Source organism: Mirounga angustirostris, unplaced genomic scaffold, assembly GCF_029215605.1.
Source record: "Mirounga angustirostris isolate CCGP_5_RB_7025 unplaced genomic scaffold, mMirAng1.0.hap1 SCAF_15, whole genome shotgun sequence".
In the NCBI taxonomy this organism is placed as follows: domain Eukaryota; kingdom Metazoa; phylum Chordata; class Mammalia; order Carnivora; family Phocidae; genus Mirounga; species Mirounga angustirostris.
The window spans coordinates 80,023,675-80,044,916 of record NW_026991723.1 but is presented as its reverse complement, the minus strand read 5'-3'; the positions used below and the strand labels follow the sequence as shown (position 1 = coordinate 80,044,916).

The following is a 21,242-nucleotide window of genomic DNA, read 5'->3' as shown; positions in this document are numbered from 1 at the left end:
CCCACCCACCCCCACCCCATCCCCACACCCACACCCACCCACACACCCACACACACCCACACACCCACACACCCCCACATACCCACACACACAGCCACCCCCACCCAGCCCCACCCACCCCCACCCCCACCCACCCACACACCCACACCCACCCCCACCCCCACCCCCACCCACACACCCACCCACCCGACACCCACCCACCCACACACACACCCACCCACCCCCACCCCATCCCCACACCCACACCCACCCACACACCCACACACACCCACACACCCACACACCCCCACACACCCACCCACACTCACAGCCACCCCCACCCACCCACCCACCCCTACCCACACACACTCACCCCCATACCCACACACACTCACAGCCAGCCCCACCCACCAACCCCCACCCCCACCTACACCCACCCCCACACCCACACACGCACAATTATTGGTATCAAGCTGGAAATGCGGTTTTGTATCTTGCTTTATTAATTCAATGTTCTTTTTTTGGTGTGTTGCCATGTTATGAGTGTTCTTCAGAAACATGTTTTTGTTTGTTTTTTGGTGCAAGCGTAGTATTTCATCACTTGGATGTGCTACAGTTTATTTAGTCCCTTGTGGTAGAATATTTAGGTTGTTACACTTTTTTTTTGCCTTACAACAAATGCGATAGCAAATGTCCTTGTATCTAAATATTTTTCCATTGATTATTTCCTGATAGAGGCATAATTATTGGGTCAAAGAGTATGAATGTTTTTAACATTATTATATAGATACACTCAAATTGTTTCCCAGAATGATTATACCAGGTTTTTCTTTATGAGAGTGGTCCTTTTTTAAAGACTATTTATTCAGCATTGGATGTTAGCATTTAAAAAATTCCCTCTGGATTTGGTAGGCAAAAAATAGTTTATCTTTAAAAATTTCTATTATAGGGGCACCTGGGTGGCTCAGTCAGTTAAGTATCCAACTCTTTATTTTTCCATTTTTTATTTTTACAAGATTTTATTTATTTGTTTGTTTGTTTATTTACTTAGAGTGAGTGGGGGAAGGGGGAGAGGGATAGGGAGAGAGCCAAAATCAAGAGTTGGTTCCTTAACCAACTAAGCCACCCAGGTGCTCCAAGCGTCTAACTCTTGATTTTGGCTCAGGTCATGATCTCAGGGTCCTGGGATCAAGCCCCGCTTCAGACTCTGTGCTCAGCAGGGGGTCTGCTTGCGGGTTTTCTCTCTCCCTCTCTGTCTGCCCCTCCCCCTGCTCATTCTCTCTTTCTCAAATAAATAAATAAATCTTTAAAAAAAAAAATTTCTCTTACATTTAAACAAGTCCTGGGCAGGCAGAGGGCCTCAGGCGGACAGAGTCATTAGAGCAGAGGTCTCAAAGGGAGCCTCCAGGTACTATGGTTTAGTTCCCCAGTGGCTGCTGTGGGCAGGGCTGTCAGGATCCGCTGTTTGAAATCCTAACCCTAACACTGACATGAGAATTGAAATACACGTTTGTATATTTTAACAAAAATACTAATGAACATCAAGGGAATGGTAATGGAAATTTAGAAAACTAAAACATCACCTACCGTTCCACTGCCCTAACACAGTAACTCTTTCTGGTTTTCAGTGTTCTTTGACCCCTTACTTTATCGTGGGCATCTTTCCATGTTGTGTGGCCTCCAGAATGATCATGTTTTTTTTTTTTTTAATTTTTTATTTATTTATTTTTATTCTTATGTTAATCCCCATACATTACATCATTAGTTTTAGATGAAGTGTTCCATGATTCATTGTTTGTGCATAACACCCAGTGCTCCATGCAGAATGTGCCCTCCTCGATACCCACCACCAGGCTAACCCATCCTCCCACCCCCCTCCCCTCTAGAACCCTGTTTGTTTTTCAGAGTCCATCGTCTCTCATGGTTCGTCTACCCCTCCGATTTCCCCCGCTTCATTCTTCCCCTCCTGCTACCTTCTTCTTCTTTTTTTTTCCTTAACATATATTGCATTATTTGTTTCAGAGGTACAGATCTGAGATTCAACAGTCTTGCACAATTCACAGCGCTTACCAGAGCACATACCCTCCCCAGTGTCTATCACCCAGTCACCCCATCCCTCCCACCCCACCCCCCACTCCAGCAACCCTCAGTTTGTTTCCTACAATTAAGAACAGAATGATCATGTTGAATGGTGCATGCTCTTCACTGAATACATTTCACATGCTTTACTTAACTTTCTGCTCTCTCGGACACCTTGGTTGTTTAAATGATGCCACGATAACATCTTTGGGCATAAAGGCAGTTTCCCTTGAAGTTCCTAGGATTTGAGTGAGTTTACTAGGTCAGATGGCACAAATATTTTATACTAGTTAATCATGTTGCCAAATTATTTGCCCAAAGGGCTGGCCCAATTTATGCTGCCACCAGCGATCTTGGAGTGTAGCAGTTTACTGCATGTTATTACAATATCTGTTTCCTATATGTTACTGAACACCAAGTGTGCCTGGTTTAGATGTTGATGGAAGTATAAGATGTGACCTCTGAAAGTTTTATCTTTTCTAAGGGCGATGGAGATGTTATACATGACAAAGCAGCTTAAAATCTATAGAGTCAGTGCAAAAGATCCTTGTGGAATGGAGTAGTTGGGAAACCTTCTAGGAGGAGGTGACACTTGAGTGAGAAGAATAAGGTTTGAGTAGTGCGCTGTATGGAGGAGATAAAGACAAGACTGGCCAGATGGTCCTTTGATAGAGGTGCAGTTTTCATAGTCAGTTCTTACTCCCTTACTGCTGGATAACTTCCTCTTAATTTAAAATAGCTCATCCCTCTCCACCCCCCACTGTCATTGGAAAAAGGTTCATTCAGTAGAATTTGGATTGGGGACACACATGTACATATATATATATGTGTGTATATATATATACACAGACATATATATAATGTAATTTTTTTTTAAAGATTTTATTTATTTATTTGAGAGAGAGAGAGAGACAGCATGAGAGGGGATAGGGTCAGAGGGAGAAGCAGGCTCCCCGCCGAGCCGGGAGCCCGATGCAGGACTCGATCCCAGGACTCCGGGATCATGACCTGAGCCAAAGGCAGTCGCTTAACCAACTGAGCCACCCAGGTACCCCTATAATGTAATTTTTTAATATTATAACTTATTCTTGGCAGACATTTGAAATGGCTGCAGAATATTACATCAAGTGGAGATGCAGTAATTTATTTACTTGTCCCTGTGGTGTCAGACATTGTTTGGTGGCTCCATAATTCACTTATTTGTGTAAACCATGGTGCTTCTGGAATAATGTTGGGCTGCTGTTGACAGCTGATTATATTCCTCTGTAATGTGTACACATCTTTGTAAGGAGGCAAGGGCTGTTTGGTGAAGAAAGCAAGGGGAATGTGACAGTGAGGAAGGGCTTGGGGTCCAGTATACTGTGGGCAGGAGAGTTTTTGTTTTTTGTTTATTTTGCCAGTGACAGAAACAGCTTGAGCTAACTTAGGCAAAAAGAGAAATTTCTTGCCTTGTGTGACGACGGTTCCAGGGGGACAGAGAGACTGGAGCGCCGCTGGGACTGTAGCTCGGTCTCCGGGAGCCGGCTTCTTTCTCTCTCATACTCCTTACTCCAGTTCCAGGCGGTTGGACCATCGTTGCTCCCACTGGGGTCACATTCCCGGTTTGTTACATAAGAGAAAGAAGGACTCTCACACTCCATTGCCCTTGCTGTGTCCCTGTCAGGATGGCCAGACGTGGCCCGACGTGGGCCACTCCTTCTTTGTCAGGAGTGTGTGTGTGCTCAGGGGTACACGCGTTATGAGTCCCATCACTGACAGCCTCCTCTAGAAGCACATGTTTGGGAGGGATGAGTAGTTACCCAGACCAGAGCTACCACGATCTACTCTAAATGCTTACCTCAGGTGAACGTGACCATGAGCCAGAGCTTTCTAGCATCTCCTCATGACTAACTTTTGTACATCACGTTATATCTGTGTTTCTGGTAAGATGATTTGGCCATGGTTTCTTTCCTTTTGTGTCTGCACTGCCCCACAGTGGTATCTCTACTTACGTTCTGGTTACGGTCTAAGAATTTGGCTGTGTCCGTCTCCTATGAATGTTTCACCCCAGACATTGGGGCGCTGGCTTGTTCAGCGTCTGGGAAACATCATGGGTGCTGTTTTGCCTTATGGTGCCGGGATAAGTGCAGAGGTGGAGCGCGACCTGCTGGCCCTGCATGTCTTGTCTGCCCGTTCTGTAACAGGCCCTTTAATGAACTAGATTCACTCACCAGCTGCTGCTTGTGGACTGAAACAACAAACAAATGGGTAGAGTTTTGAGTGGCTTCTCTTTCTTTCTTTTTTGGGGGTGGAGGGGCAGAGGGAGAAGGAGAGAAAGAATCTTAAGCAGGCTCCCCACTGAGCACGGAGCCCAGCATGGGGCTTGATCAAGTCAGGACCCTGAGATGATGACATGAGCCAAAATCAGGAGTTGGGCGCTTAACCACCTGAACCACCCAGGCGCCCCTAGTGCCTCTGTGTCTGCCCTAGCAAAGGAAAGGAATCCATGCACGCATTCAGCAACACTGAACACCATGCAGGCCCTCTGCTGGGGTTGGGGACAGTTCCATAACAGCGGTATGACTGGAGTACCACGGAAACACGGAGCCAGGAATTGGCTTGCAGGATCAGAGAAGGCTCTTGGGAAAAGGAACTTGTGAACTGGTTCTGAAGCTTGAGTTGAATAAAGGTTAATCGATAGGCAAAGGAGGGGAGGGTTTTGTATGGAGGGCAAAGGCACAGAGGTATGAGAGCATATGGTGTTTTTGGGGAAACAACACAAGAATGCCCGATTTGAAGTATTCTGAAGTATTATTTGGAGTTTTAAGAATATATGCTGGCTAATTGAACATAATAAAAAATAAATAAAATACAGGAAAAAAATAAAAACTGTAATTTATTCCTTTTGATGTTTCAAAAACATTTTCAGAGGTTTATGGGAAGTCATAAAAATGAGATTAAAAATAAAGGTGAAAGCATTCAGGTCAAGGAACAAAAAGGGTGGCTAGTGAAATGGAAGCAGAGTGAGTAAGGAGAAATGCACACTGTGGTACCCTACCCAGTATGAAAGATGGGGACTTAAGTTCAGCTGGTGGCTCCTGGCAGTGAAAGTGAAAAGGGAAATTCGGTTACACGGTCTCCAGTGTCTGAAGATGAACAGGTTAAGGTAAAAGGACAGCTCTGGCCGGCACTCCAGCCCAAGGGCAGTATTGCCTCTGGCGGGCTGCTGGAGGGTTCTAGAAGCAGGACAGAGCCTTTGACAGTACCACCCGCAATGAGAGCAGAGTGGCGGCCCCATCCGTGTCACCCAAGTCTGTGAGCTTGTAAGGAGTACGGTTTCCAGTCCCTGGGACAGTGTCTGGCTGTTTCCCATTACTCTTGTTTCTTGGACAAGAACTACCACCTCAGAAGTGTTGCAGCCCTGTTTATAGATGAGCCCTGACCCTGAGCCTTTGCGGGGGGCCGCCGTCAAGCATGCTGGTTGTTGTTGTTTTAGCAGTCCCTGGATTCTTTCTGATGGTCAGCCAACTGGTTATCTTTTGGGTGTGATCAAACCATCCTTTGCTCATGCTGGAGAGCCTTCTTGCCTGGTCATTGTGCTTGCTCCTAAGCTTTCCGGAGGGAGATGGCGCCTGTGTGAGCGGGCGTCTTGCGGCTGGGTCGTGTGCGTCCACCACGTCAGATGGAGCCCGGGCCCAGCGAGGGTTGGCCGTGAGGGTCCAGTGGTCCTGTTCATCCGCATTGCCTGCGATCTCAGCGGCCTAGTACCAGCTGACTCAGCACGCGGTATCAGTCGTTGGTTTGTTTACCTGAGGGACGCTCACGGAGTGCTTGAAGTGATGCAGGCACTGTTGGTAGGCCCTGGTGAAAACAAGCTTTGGTTTTTACTCGGGAGGTCTTTCTACAACCAGAAACCAACGGCAAACCTGGTATTCCCAAGTCGGTGTCTTAGCTGTGATGTTGTAGGTGTCCTGGTTTGTGTGGTTTATAACAGGAATGCTGCTCGGACTGTCACATCCTTGCCCTCACACTGGACTTTGATACATTGTTTGGCTCGAGAGACTTAAGGCTCTCCTTTTAGTACGTACGTGTGTGTGTGCATGTGCATGCGTGCTCTGTGTGTGTGTGTGTGTGTGTGTGTGTTTGGTGGAAAGTGGTAGAGAGAGGTAAACCTTTATTTTAGATTTGCTCTTTCTGGTTCAGGCGTTCTGTATGCTCCTCAGGGTGGGTGGGGGATAGGAGCAAGCGCTAGTCTTTTTCTTCTTTATAAGCAGCGTATATGAGACATTGGTTTAGCTGTATTCCCCAGACTGTCTCATAATGCTCTCATCTGTTATGAGACCTGTCATCCGCTACTCTGACAAGTATGTGCTTCGGTACCTGGGCACTTAGCTCTGTGGGGATGCATTTGCTGGCTCAAGCCCAAAAGTCTAATTAAAGTTGTACCCGTCACCCAGCTGGCTAATCCCATGTGCTTTGACAGGAGCAGGTTTAATTTCAGGGTAGTTCATCCTGAACCCCTCTGGTTTCACATGTGTTTGTTGATGGATAGCTCCAGACGAGAATATGACAGCGTTCAGAGCATCTCTTGTGATCCATAGTCAAAACATGGCATTTGGAGACAGTGTCTGTAGGCTGGTTGGGTAGGCCTAGGACCACAGACCTGAGATGGTGTGAGTCTTACCAAGGGTCAGGGCTCCCCGTGCCTTGTTTTTGTTTTAATCAGGTATAAAGAGTCAGAGTTGGAGTCCTTGTAGAACAATATGCAGTTTAAATGATCTTTGCTGGCAGAAGTTCTATCTTTGTAATTTCCAGTCACTCTTAAGAGAGGCTGAGTGCAGAGACTCGGGTCAAACTGGTTTTGAGTCCTGGCTCTGTCACTGGCTAGCTGTTGGACTATGAGCCAGTAGCTTTGCCTCTCCAAACTCTGGTCCTGTTTCCTGTTAGAAAAACACAGCTTAGTTGTAGGGATTATCTGAGATGGGGATAGCAGTTATGAACATAATACCTGGCACATGTTAACTGATCAATGAGTAGTTGCTGTTTTGATGATGGTGATGCCCTGGGAAGGAGAAACTGGGCAGTTTGAGCTGGTGTCTTTGGAGCAGTGGGCAACAGTGCCAGACTTGGGTTCGAATCTCGGCTTTAGCTGGCACTCAACTCTAAGCCTCTAGGTCAGTGGCTTAACCCCTCTAAACTAAGGTTTTCTCCCCTACACTGGGGTTGATTATACCTACTTTAGGAGAAATGAATGAATAATAAAATTTAATGCCTGAGAAAGCGCCTCCTCTGGTTCCTGGCACATAGAGGTGGCTGCTCAGTGGATCGGACTCCTGTTCTTTCCTCTTCTCCTGCTTTTAATTGTGTGGCAGGTGCTGGCTCGGGACTTTGAATGACAAACCACTGCTCGCTAGAATCTAATGGACACTGTTGACTAATAAATGTGGCCTGCCCAGTTACCAGCCAAGTCAACAAGTCTGTACATTTCTTCCTTGATCAACGCTCACCTCTCCTCTGAAGAAAGTGCTTGTCTGTTCTCTCCGCTGACTGATCCCTCTAGGAAGGGAGGCAGGACCCGTTTCTAGTGGCAGACAGTAGTACCTCAGTGGCTCGTGCACGGGCCTGCTGTAGAAGCTGCTTTAAAAGGCTGTTCGCATCAGTTTCCACGTGGAATTGCTGTCTTTGTGGAGCACAAACAGAAAGGCTTTCCCTTAACTCTGGTTCTTACTTTATAATTTCTGTGCCGGTCTCTGTCCTGGGCACTGGGAGTACAGGACTGAATCAAATCAGACTCAGTCTCTGAAGGAATCTGGCAGAGAAATAGAATAGGAACACAGACAAAGAGCTAATTAAAATATAGCATGATAAGTGCAGGTAGGGGGATGGGCCAAATGCTTTGGGAGCACAGAGCCTGGAACTTGCTTTGAACGGGACAGGGTGGGAGGGAAGGCTTCACAGAGGAGGTGGATTGGAGCTGAGGCGTGAAGGGTGAGTAGCTGTTTGCTGGGGGGGAAGGGGGTGGGGGTAGAACTGCATTCCTGGTTGAGGGAGGGCCCGTGCGGAGGCCTAGGGGGCATGAATGAGCCTGGCACAAGGGGGCACAGCGAGTGGGCTGGAGGAGAGGGCAGGAACGTTCTGTCACATCGTTCGGGTGGGGTTTTAGAAAGGTGTGCCTGACGGCTAAGTGACCCAGCCGGGCCTTGAGCCCTGCCCAGTGTGAGCCTCCTTTCTGCTGAAAGCCACATTGAGCTCCCTGCTCGGAACTTCTGCCGTCCTCACAGCGAGCCCCACCAGTAGCTTGTTGGAGCTCTGTGCGAGCAGTCTCATTCCAGCGGTTTCTGTCTGTTTGAGCAGAGGGATTCTCTGTTCAAATATGACTCTCCTGGGGAGGAAACCTGAAAGCAGAGCTGCTTGGGGAGACATGAGGGGGGAGGCCTGGCGCCCCCTCCCCGCCATGTCCTGCCTCTGCCGCAGCCCCCAGGGGCAGCCAGGCTCCACAGAACCTGGCCCGAACACCACTATCTCATACTGATTCTGGAAATTCTTACATCACTGGGTTCCTATTCCTCATTAAGATTTTGGAGAAGTTTCCTTTGTGTATTTAAAGGGAACCACTGAGCACTTTGACAAGCTTTCTCACCGCGAAACCTGAGAAGGTGGAAATTTGATGGATGAGAACCTTCTTGTTCTCCATCTGGCCTGAGATAAAACAAACCAACTGACTGCAGAAGGAAGTAAGAGGGCCTGGCTTTTCATTTCTAATGTGATTCTAAGATTATAGGGATATTTTATTTTTAAAATAATCCGCTCTTTTTTTTTTCCTGTCAGTCTCCCCTGAGGATGCCCTGATATGCAAAGGCAACGCTCAGCTCAGTGTTGGTCCAGAGTGCACCTGCGAATCTTCAAGGAAAATTGCCCACTAGGTAGAAAGCGAGGCCACTCGGTTGATGTCACCACATGCAAATCCTGCTGTGGCAGCGCCGGCTTGAAAGCAGGGAGGGGTTTTCAAACTGTCCCTTGTTCAGAAGCAAGTCAAACAGATGCAAGCAAGGTGGCTCCTTGCATTACAGTCAAATACAGATTACCAGGCTTTCCTGAGAAAGCCACCTGAGTCAGGTTTTGGAGGAAGGCCCAGGAACATGTAGTTAGATGATACGGATAGCAAGCCAGCCTTGGGCTTCTTGAGCTCGGTTTGAAAAACCACTGGTTTAGTGAAAAGAACCTGAATAGACCTGATTTTAAGTCCTGATTCCAGCACCTTTTGCTTTGGTTAAGTTGCTTGAGTATTTGGAACTTCCGTTTTCTGATTGGTAGAATGGGTGGAACGAGAGCATCTGCTTCTCAGGGTTGCTGTGAGTGCTGCAGGAGGGCATGGGTGTAAAGGGCCTGGCCCTCTCCTAAGTGCTTAGAGCTTTGCAGAAAAAGGTGGTGGGTGGTGTTTTGGGAGGGTGATTGCTGAGGGCCAGAGTAGTCGGGGGGGGGGGGGGGCGGGGCAGCTTACAAGGTAAGCATGCTGTCTCCAGGCAGAATTGGGTGGAATTGTACTTTTTTTTTCCCCCAGATGGAGAGGACTGGGTGGTCGGGTGAGGTAAGGCTAAAAGGTAGGCTGGAGCCCACAAGGGGAGGGGAGCCTAGAACGAAGGTTTGTTAAGTGGGGTGGCTTCATTCTGCAGTTAGCGTGGGGTCCCTGCAGGGTCCTAGGTAGAGATGTAATGGTTGGGGGGGTATGTGTGGCATTTGGTGGGTGAACACAGACAAAGGGAGACCAGTTAGGAGGCTGTTGCTGTTGACCAGCTGCGAGCTAATTTCTGAAGAAGACAGGGGCAGTGGGATGGAGGGAGGGAAGGGCTGAGCATGCAGGGGGTTCACTTTTCTCCCCAGTACTTCAGATTCCTCCCGTCCTCTTTTTTAATACCTCCTCAAGGGAGGAGGAATGACTGTCTAGGTGATCAGAGTCCAGGATGTTCACTGGGCCAGCCTTGCTACTGCATGGGTTACTGTACCTTAAGACAAGAACCCAAGTTCCAGATTCTCTGGCTTTCTTGCCGCAGACCTAACCAGGCCTGGCCCTTGTTGGGCAGATGGCTCCCTTGAGCTGCATACACCCTCCTCCTTCAAAAAGCCAAACCAAAAACAACCCTTAGTTTTATCAGAAAGCCCTGTTTTGGGTGTGCAGTTTTCACAGACTTGAACTTTGATTCCCAATCTGTGATGGGTTCTTACCAAACTGATTGATTCAGCTCCTTTGAGAAGTCTCCGGGTGGGATGGGGGTAGGGGTAGTTGGCAGGGCAGGATTTGGACGCTCATGTCCACATAAAAGCACCAGATACTTACCCTTCATCTCTCGTGTGCTCTGTGCGGAGGCTTGGTTCCGCCTTCAGGCCTGAGTTACCTGTGGGATGACCAGGTGTGTGTGAGAGGGAGGGGAGGAGCGGGCCCCGTGGCTGGGTGGGCGGTGATGTGATGGTGCCGTGGCCACAGGAAGAAGCCTGGAGCAGAGTCGGCCTGGAGGGTATGTATTCGGGGGTGCGGGGATGACAGAGGGTCGTTTCCCGTGCACCTGCTTCTGTGCCGGGCACCCATCCCGCATTCTCTCATTTAATACTCCCAGGACCCCAGGAGCCTGTATTATTAACCCCATTTACTGGAAAGGAAGCACTCAAAAGGGTTCCGGTTATCTGTCTGTGGTCACTAGCTAGTCAGCCGTAGAGCCCGGATTCAAGGCTAGTTCTGCCAGTCTTCACAGCCTAGGAATATTGCAAGAGGTTGGGGAAACCACCCAAGATTATCAATTTTCAGTTCTGATTGTTTTGCTCGGGCGAGACATGCCGTCTCCATGCCTCCTGTAAACACTTGTTACAAGCGCACTGGTGCCGAGCCCGGGAGCCCGTCGGCTGACTTTGTGTTGCCATGGCTGCAGCTCTTCCTCAAGGCCGCCTCGGCACCATCCCCCTCCCTGCAGTGGTCCTTTTACTTCAGGCCTTCTCTCACTGCCCTTCACGTGAGGTCCCAGATCCTTGGTCCTGCCCCATTCATTAGCAGGAGGGCCTCCGTCTCGGGCTGGATATTGCATCAGTCCTGAGTCCTTGAGAAACTGGAACCTTAGCTCGGGGCACTGGAATTAGTGACCGATGGCAGCCCATGTCACAGGCTGGTTTTATATTTCTTTGGTCTTAACAATAGTGCAGCTGAGGGGAGAGAGTGCAGAATTTGGGGTCTAACTGACTTGGACTTGAATTTCAGTACTAGAACTTAACTCGTAAAGCTTTGTAAACATCTCTTGGCTTCTGTGAGCCTTGGTTTCTTTTCTAGAAATACAGGACTCCTAATATTTACCATGTGTGCAGTCATTAGGGTTAGAGATGTTTTATGTAAAAGTGCCTTGACACGTGCGTGTTTCAGCTTGTGCTTGGTAAATAGTCGTTTCTGTTAGGAATGTGTATAATCGAAGTACTTTGTACTCTTTGGTGTCCTGACTTTCCTTGAGGCCCTGACTTATGCTGAGGGCCCACGACCACCAAAAATGTACATACACACAAATTTGCATAGGCTCCCAGGGACCCATTCAGTGGACCTCAGATTAAGAACTCCGAATCTCGAGGAATGACCCAGCTACATGTCCTCTGTGGGATTTTGGAACAGGTCAAGTCTGTTAGTTTGGGAGACACGTGGGGGAAATGTAGCACATTAGACACGTTTATCACTTAAAACATGCAAGTTCTTAATTTATGTACCTGAATTAAAATTATATAAGCAAATGAAATGGGAGAATGGAGTAAATTACTGTTGTACACATATACACAAGAACTTGAACCGGACACTAAAATAATGGGTCTGATCGGTGTTTGTGCAAAGGAGAGACTGCATCGGGGAAATGATGTAAGTGGACCAGTAATTACTGTGCACATGAATGGTGCACACTTTTTACTTAGCATAATGCAGAAACATTTTAAGCTTAAAAAGTAGGCATGATCAGGGCGCCTGGGTGGCCCGGTCGGTTAAGTGTCTGACTCTTGATTTCGGTTTAGATCATGATCTCAGGGTCGTGAGATTGAGCCCCGAGTCGGGCTCTGTGCTGAGTGTGGAGACTGCCTGAGATTCTCTCTCTGCCCCCCTCCCCCCAAAAAAGTAGGCCTGATCTTTTTAGGATGGCAGGCAGATTTATTGTGAATTTAAAGATGTACCTAAATGGCTTCACACAAGATTTTGTGGTCCCTGTTACCCAGTTTTCAGAGGCAGGTTTCTAAAAGCAAGTGTCAGATGACTGTAGGTGGGCAGGGGTCATTTCAAAAGAAATCCAAATCCTGGCCATAGTGTGGAAGTGAGCTGAGAGGCTTGCAATCAGAGTTGGAATCAGGCAGGTGCTGCCCCTTAGTGACTGTGGTTGTGGGTAAGCTACTTTATCTGAGCCTGTGTCCTCATTCATAAAATGGGAGCAATCCCATCTACCTCTCCAACCATCCATCCGATATTTACTGAGCGCTGTTCTGGTTATCTATTGTGTTTGCCATTCCGAAGTGACGCTGATCATGTTGTTCTAGGGGCTGTGTTTTGAGAATTCTGGTTCTTTTTGGTGGGAAATGGTACTTAGAGACTGGTCTGGATACTGGGGAGGATGCTGATTTTAGGCTTTCTCGGTGAGAGGAAGGAAATAACAAAATAAAAGTTCATATTCATATTTTCAACTCATATTTACAGTGACGTGTTTTAACTTAATTTTATATTTGTATTGGTATTCTCTTAGGCTTGTAGTCTTGGTTCTTATCACGTTAATAATTATTTTATATATATATACACACACACACACACACACATACATGCACACAATTTCAGAATACCAATGCAAATATTATTTCTTCTAACACGATTACTAAAACAGTGTAAGATTTTCTGCAGTAGTCCCTTTTGTCCTTGGAGAAATATCCCACTAGGGGTATACAAATTACTTTTTTTTTTTTTAAGATTTTATTTATTTACTTGAGAGAGAGCACAGAGGGAGAGAGAGCACCAAGGGAGAGGGAGCACCAAGGGGGAGGGAGAAGCAGGTTCCCTGCTGAGCAGGGAGCCCGATGTGGGACTTGATCCCAGGACCCTGGGATCATGACCTGAGTTGAAGGCAGACGCTTAACTGACTGAGCCACCCAGGCGCCCTAAATTACTCTGCTTTTAAGTTACTGAAATAATTTCTCTCTGTTTGGTTAACCAATCAACCTGATACACAGTTAGATTTAGTTTTTGTTTGTTCACTCTGCTTCTAGTTTTAGGAGATTTTTATTTTATTTTTCAAATGGTTATCTAAACATTTAATCGGCTTCAGTGTTACATCTGTAAAGTGAATTTTTCTCCCTCCTTCTGCCTTGTTCTCTTTTTTTTATTTCCCTATAGACAACCATTTAATTTATTTTATAGTTAAGTACATGACAGTATGTCATATATACTTTTTTTTTCTTCCTGGGGTCCTCCTGAGCCCTGCTGGAGCAGTATATTCTGAAGATTACTTTAGGGCAGAGTGTTTATGGAGTCCTCATTCCTTTCTCTTGATCACTTCAGAGTGCTCCATTGTGAGAATGTACCTTAGTTTATTCCTGTACTGGTGAATATTTGGGTGGTTTCCAGTCTTTTGCTATTATGAATAGTACTTCAGTCTTACAAATAGTATACATCCCGAGGTAGCTATAATCACACTATTTACTGTTGGTTTTGTGTTTTTGCCCTTAACATTATGACACAAGCATTTTCCATGTTAATTGTAAATGTCATTATTTAAGATCATTTTTTTTCCTGATCGTGAAAGTAATAATAGACTTACTTAGAGATTTTAGAAACTCAGAAAAAGAAAACAATAAAAATCAATCGAAATCCCCACAATCCCTCTATTTAGGTATACTGTTATTATTTTGATGTGTTTCCTCATAGCCTTAACAATCTTTTGTATAAACATTTAGGAAACAATTGGCATCATATTATATAGTGTCTTGGTTTGTTTTTCCTCGTAATTATGCATTTTTTAAAAAAGATTTTACTTATTTATTTGAGAGAGAAAGTGTGCGGGGGTGGGGGTGGGGAAGAGCAGAGGGAGAGGGACAAGCAGACTCTTAGCTGAGCAAAGAGCCTGACATGGAGCTCAATCCCAGGACACTGAGATCATAATCTCAGCTGAAACCTGAGCCGAAGCTGAAAGTTTCTAGAGTCAGATGCTTAACCAACTGATCTATCCAGGCATCCCATAATTGTGCACTTTTTAAAAATGCCATACTTGGGGCATCTGGGTGGCTCAGTCGTTAAGTGTCTGCCTTCGGCTCAGTCATGATCCCAGGGTCCTGGGATTGAGCCCCGCATTGGGCTCTCTGCTCAGCAGAGAGCCTGCTTCTGCCTCTCCCACTCTGCCTGCTTGTGTTCCCTCTCTCACTGTGTCTCTCTCTGTCAAATAAATAAATAAAATCTTTAAAAAAAAATGCCATACTCTTTTTATAATTAATTCCTTATTTTTAAAAAATAATGAATTCCCTGCTGTTGGATATTTAGTTTCTTTCTGGTTTTTCACTCTTGTAAATAATGTTGTGATAAATATCCGTGCATAAAGCTTTGTCCAGATTTCAGCTTATTCTTTTTTTCTTTTTTTTTTTTAAAGATTTTTAATTTATTTATTTGACAGAGAGATAGTGAGAGCAGGAACACAAGCAGGGGGAGTGGGAGAGGGAGAAGCAGGCTCCCTGCAGAGCAGGGAGCCCGATGCGGGGCTCGATCCCAGGACCCCAGGATCATGACCTGAGCTGAAGGCAGACGCTTAACAACTGAGCCACCCAGGTGCCCTGATTTCAGCTTATTCTTAAAGCTGGTTTTCATCAGACTTTAAAAGAGAAGGAAGTGCACATTTGTTAAATACATCTATTAGCTTGCTCTCGTATAGCGGTAAGCAGGTGAGAGATGATCATCTTGAAGTGTTTGTCAAGTAAGTTCTATTTTTTCTTTTTCTTCGGGTAGGACCTTAGAAATGAAGTTGAGAAACTACGTGATGAAGTGAATGAAAGAGAGAAAGCCGTGGAGAATCGTTACAAGAGTCTTTTGAGTGAAAGTAATAAAAAATTGCACAGTCAAGAGCAAATGATCAGAAGTCTAACAGGAAGCATCGATCCAAAGGACTTGTTGCTTCAGGTACCATACTTCTTTTTCTTTTGTATTTCAATCTGCTGACTTGGCATAGGCTGTTTTCTTTAAAAACTCTTTTGCAGAAACGTTTGTATAAAAATAAAGCTGGCAAACATGACAATAGTCTTCACTGCTTTATATCAGAGCATCAGAGCTTCCTTTATGTCCTTTGAGCATCAGCCACCAGCAAGAAGGGAAGGAACTTGTTCTGGGTCGTATGACAGGTCCACGGCAGAGCCCAGCTGAGGCCCTGGCCTGTTCCGCCCTAGTGGCCAGCCTGCTTCACTGAGGTATTTGTGCTGGGAGTGTCTGCTGCTCTGTGGTGTGCCAGGCCTTCTCGCCCCTCTGTGCTTTTCCTCTAACTGTCCCCATTAAAGTGACAGTGGAGGGGTGAAAGATACAGGCCCGCAGGACTAAGAGTACTCTGCTCCCTGCCTTTGGGGTGAAAAGCCAACAAGAAGCAAGCTGGTGTGTCCTATAGAACACAGAGAGGCTCAGCAGGCAGTGGAGGGACCTGGTCCCTTTGTAACCAGGAGATCTGGCTGGGATGCTGGGCAGTTAGGTGACCTTGTTTTCTTCACTAGTAGGAGATGGGGCTGGTTTCCTCTCTGGTGACCTTAAACCAGAGAAGCCCTGGCCTGGGGGGGTTCACCAGATGCACCTGAAGGCAGGAGTGGGTCTCTTGAATGAAAACGGGAGTGGAAGTATGCATCCCCAACATTGAGAGTCCTCCGAGGGGAGAAAAGACAGTTGGGTGTCTTCCAACAGAACAAGCATGTCCCCACCTGATCCTGTCACGGTGAGTCTGCCACTGATGTGCTCTTTCTGCACTCAGAACTTCTGAGCACTTTTCCCTTCAAAGGTAGGTGGACAGCCTGAGCTCCCCAAACAGGGGAAAAGTATGTAGGAGGAAAGACAGAACAAGGCTATGTAGAGGCCACAGAAATGGAGGGGTGAGAAGCAACCAGACAGCTTTAAAAGAACTCAATACCGTAACATCTTTAGATAAGAACTAAGATCAGGATCTGATAAAAAAGATACTTGGAAAAGAAGAACGAGCTATTAGAAATTGAAAGTGTGATTACAGATATAAAGAGTTTAATAGGAGAGTTAGAAACACTGGAAGATAAAGTTGAGTGAGCCTTCTAGAAAATAGAACCCAACAGAGAAACAAACAGGTGAGGAAATGAGAGGGAGAGGCCTGACTCAGGAGTTCCAATACATGGCTGACAGGAGGTCCCAAGAGATGGGGCAGGCAGAACAAAGGGAAGGGAACCGTCAAAGCAATAGGAGGGCTTGCAGAGTGGAGGGACAGACACCTGTGTGTTGAAAGGGTCCATCTGTTTCTAGCATAAATAATGGTGAGACGCCCACGCCCCAAGGCACGTCCTTGTGAGATCGAGGCACACAGTGATAAAGAGAGGATCTGAAAGGTTCTAGAGCGAGATGCAAAGGACCCAGAGCCGGAATGACATCAGAATTCTCAGCAGCAATACTGGAGGCCAGAAGGCAGGAGAGCAGGGCTTCCAGATTGCTGAGGAAGAGTGATGTCTAGCTCAGCATCAGCAAGAGTGAGGGCGAGCAAAGCCGTTCTCCGACATTCGGTGTCAAAAATCCTCTGCCTCCCAGGGACCCCCTGCAGGGAGCTCCTGGACAGTGATCCCATACAAATGAGGAAGAAGCCCAAAAGGAGAGAGACGTGGGATCCAGCAAGTAGGGGATTCTCTTGGGATGTGGTGACAGGAAGGCCCAGGATGCAGAGAGCTTGTATTGGAGCTCTTGAGACAGGGCCTCAGTTGGGATTTCTCCAAGAAATGGAAATGGAACCCATTTTTAAGTTCTTTTAGAGAGCTTAGAGATAAATCTACATTAAGTACCTAATTTAGTTTTATGAACTAAGTGAATAAATAGAACAAAGCAGTTGTTACTGATTCCAAGGAAAGCAAAGAAACGAACACGAAAGGAAATGTAATCACGGAAGGCTGGATGGGTGACTCATGCACAGTGTTTGTGTGGTCATAATAGTGTAAATGCAGACTGTCGATTGAACTGAAATTGTATTGTAACTATCAGGGTAAGTGCTGGTGGGGGGGGGGGGCAGATGTTATAAGAACTAAATCCTTAAACTTCTATGGTAGGAGCCAAGAGATAAATCTTACCTTAAGAAGTCAATGGGACACATGGGTGTCTCAGTCGGTTGAGCGTCTGACTCTTGATCTTGGCTCAGGTCATGATCTCAGGGTGGTGAGTTCAAGCCCCATCTTGGGCTCCACACTGGGCTTGGAGCCTACTTAAAAAAGAAAAAAAAAAAAAAGTCAAGCAGTGTGAGAGTAGTAATGTAATGTAAATAGCAGAGGAGGCTGAGGAGTTGGAAGTTGTTTTTTCCTGGGAGTGGGACCCAGAGGTGAGAAATGTGAGGGCGTGGGGAGGGAGAGCTGTTTTCCATGTAAGCCGTGTGGACCATTTGTTAAACAATGTGTACGTATAATTGGACTTTTAGAAAAGGAAAATGGAAAGTGTGAGTCAAGCACAGCTGTATTATGGCAGTTCTGGAAAGTCTGTGTTGATGTTTGATTTCTAGTTTTTCCTGTTTATAGTTTAATAGGTTTTTATAAAAAGTTGCCTCTGTTTCTTTTGTGTTTATGCTCATCTAATTTTTCATAAACATTTGACGTGATGAAGTAATTCTGATAGGTACTTAGGAATAAGATGTGGTTCTTGCCCTTAATTTCTTCTTTTTTTTTTTTAAAGATTATTTATTTACTTATTTGACAGAGAGAGACACAGCGAGAGAGGGAACACAAGCAGGGGGAGTGGGAGAGGGAGAAGCAGGCTTCCCGCGGAGCAGGGAGCCCGATGCGGGGCTCGATCCCAGGACCCTGGGATCATGACCTGAGCCGAAGGCAGACGCTTAAAGACTGAGCCACCCAGGCGCCCCTTGCCCTTAATTTCTGACCTAGAGTGGACAGAGACCTCGTTAAGGAGTTACTAGGTTTTAAATAGTTAGGAATAGATTTTATGCTTGAACTTGGCCAAAAGACCAGAGAGACGGTCTCTAGTCCTGTCCTGTTGTTGAATGCCAGATCTTCTGAAGGGGTCAGGGAGGTGCATCATCAGGAAGGACCCTTTCACATGTGACCAGACCCCAAAACAACATTTGCAGCCTTTCTTCCTAGAAGTCAAATCTCCTCGTAGATAAGGATGGTTCAAGTTTTGTCAAATTTGTGATGTTTTGAGAGTGACTCGGTTTTGTTGGGTTGTGATACACACCGCGGTAACCCCGTAGGCTAGGAAACAGACCCAGAGACCACACCCTGGCTGAGGGGCCCCAGGATGGGAACCTGTCCCGTGGGGCCAAGGCCTGGGCTTGGTCCTCCATCCCCACCGGGTGGCCGGGGAGAAGGGCGGTGGGGAGAAGGGCGCTTTGTAATGACCACCACCACCCCGCCTGCACCATTTCTGTGGGCTGCTTTTCCCCTGGTGGTAAATAACAAATGCACTTGCATTATTTTTGTAATCGCCTACTATTTGGAGATGATGGAAATTTTTTTGAGGAAAATAATGTGAAGAAAAAAATAAGATATTTTCCCTTAAAGAGTTTTGGACAATCTGTTAATATTTTTTCTCTTGGTGAAAACTTCCTCATGATGTGTTTTGTTTCCTTAGAAATTCAGTGAAAAAGGGTCGGAAGCAGTACAGCAGAATTGTCCTTCACAGACTGGCGGGGAGCTCAGGGTCAGGACTGAGGGCTTACCAGCAAAGTGCTCTTTGCAGCAGTCACTAGGCAGACACCGCATCTTCTCGGAGGTAAGCTTGACTGGACTTGGACGTCTGCAGTGTGAATTCATATCACACACATCACACCTGTGAGTGATAACTCCTCTTACCTAGAGCCCCTCCAATTCCTTCCTGCCAGTGATTGAACTTATAAGAGGTTAGGAGGAGGGTGCTTAGTCTGTCCGCCTTATAGGTGAGTATCCTTGGGCTGAGCGCTGGTGTTTGCACCACACAGGAAACTGGTAAATCACACTCGTTAGGGATGAGCCTCGTATTTGCTGTCCCAGGATTCACCTCTCAACTGTGTAATCTCTGTGTATGTCATTTCTATGTTAAGAAAATTTTCCTGTCCAAATATACACAGAAACTGGCCCAGCAGATCCTTCCTGGTGTGGCCTCAGGTTGCTCTCTGTCATCTCTAACTACAGCTGACTTCTTGCAGATTCCTGAGAACGCTGTGTTTGCACCTCTCCCTGTGCCTTTGCATGTGCTGTTCCATCTCCTGGAACAGCTTTTCTCTCCCTGTTTACTGAGTGACTCCTGAACATACCTGGAAGTACCCCTCTAGTGTCACCCTTCCCTGAGCCTGCTTGGTAGTGACATATCCTCTTCCTCCCTGGAACTCGGCACTTTGCACGCCCATCCTTGTGTTGACGTTATAGGATCCACCTTCCTGCTGCCCCTCACTCGAGCCCCTACACACCAGGGATGGGCACCTCGGCATGGGGAACTGGGATTCGCGTCTAAATCCCAATGCCTAGCCCAGTCTTTGGCCTAGTACATAAGTGTTTGTTGAGTGAATGAATGATTAGATTGGCTCGGGAGAGATGCATACAGATATGTTCTTGCATATGATGCACCTTGGCAGCCAGATATGGGAAAGGGAAGGAGCTCATTGTAGGCCAAGTTTTGTTTTCTTAAACCGGGCTTTAATTAAGTTCATACATTCAGAAGACAGAGAACTCTCTTACGCAAATTAGTTCTTTGATGAATGGCTCTGATCATGACTTGTGGTTTTGCGAAGGGTGGTTCTCAAAATAATTAACGACGGGTGCGGCATGGGCGCAGCCGTGAGAGCAGCCTCGGGCAGCAGGGCCGGGGTACCCGCTCCCGTGCCGGAGAGCAGCCCTCCGGTTACTGGCTCTTGGAGAGGCCCTTGAGGCCCTTGGGGGTGGTTGGGGAGGATGGCTCAGGGGTCATTCTGCGGCCGGCGCCAGGTGGTAGCCAGTACCAGGCATCGCACTGTGGACCAGCTCTGCATCAGCCCCGGGCTGGAGGGCATCGGTGGCTGGCAGTGGGGACTTCTTCTTAATTCTCACCATTCGTGGACTTGCATTTTACCGTTTGTCTTGAATAAAAAAGCGTCGGCGTAGAGTAGTGGAACCCCTGGGCTGAGCCAGAGAGGGGAGGCCAGGATATTTCTCTTGGTTCTGTCACCACCTGGGGGTTGGCGAGCATGTCCAATAACTAAATCGCAGAGGGCTAATATTTTGTGATTCAAGCTTGCATATAGTTACTTGATTTTGACCAAATTTAATTGGGTGTTAAGATGCACACTAACCTGCGGGCGCCTTGGTGGCTCAGTCAGTTAAGCGTCCAACTCTTGGTTTTGGCTCAGGTCATGATCTCGGGGTCGTGAGATTGAGCCCCCACATGGGGCTCCATGCTCAGCATGGAGTCTGCTTGAGATTCTCTCCCTCTCCCTCCATTCTGCCCCTCCCCCTGCTCACACTCTCTCTAATAAATAAATAAAATCTTAAAAAAAAAAAAACCTGTAGTAAGGCACAGTTCAGCAAGATAGCAGCCTCTCAAGGTGTTTTTAGATGGACAGATCTTCACTGATTTGAATGCATTTTGTCAGACTTTGCTATTTTGGATCCTGTTTTGGTCATATAAAATGTGTCGAAATGTGGAAGGAAATGTTTATAGATTTATTGAACAGGCTGAGTGTTTTACAGTTTAATTTCACGAGTTTGATCAGCTACCACTTTTTTGGTTTCTTGCACTGGGCGCTGTCTGCACTTTACAGAACCACACGTAAAAAGTCCTGTCATTTTCGATGACATTTAGATCCTGGTGATGTTTAAATTACTGTGCAAAATGCCCTAGTATTTTAGCAAAGGCTTTAATTCTGTTCTGCAAGACTAATTGCAAATTGTGGATAAAGAATTATAAATGATCATTTTGGAATTATAAATTTCTAGGTGCCCATCTACACAGTCCTAACTGTTGCAGCCTATGGTTTTCTTCCCCCCAAGAAAGGTGGGCTGTAGTTTTT

The 21,242-nt window shown here is 46.6% G+C and overlaps 1 protein-coding gene across 6 annotated transcripts in view; it reads left to right on the top strand.

Moving 5' to 3' along the window:
• The window catches only part of CDK5RAP2 (CDK5 regulatory subunit associated protein 2), a 172,035-nt gene that overhangs the window by 62,403 nt on the left and 88,390 nt on the right, over positions 1 to 21,242 (top strand). For all 6 annotated transcript variants that reach the window (XM_045883023.3, XM_054509379.2, XM_054509378.2 and 3 more), the window contains 2 exons: positions 15,023 to 15,193; positions 18,854 to 18,994. In XM_045883023.3, the coding sequence (XP_045738979.2) occupies positions 15,023 to 15,193; positions 18,854 to 18,994 (312 nt within the window). The remainder of the gene's footprint in view (positions 1 to 15,022; positions 15,194 to 18,853; positions 18,995 to 21,242) is intronic.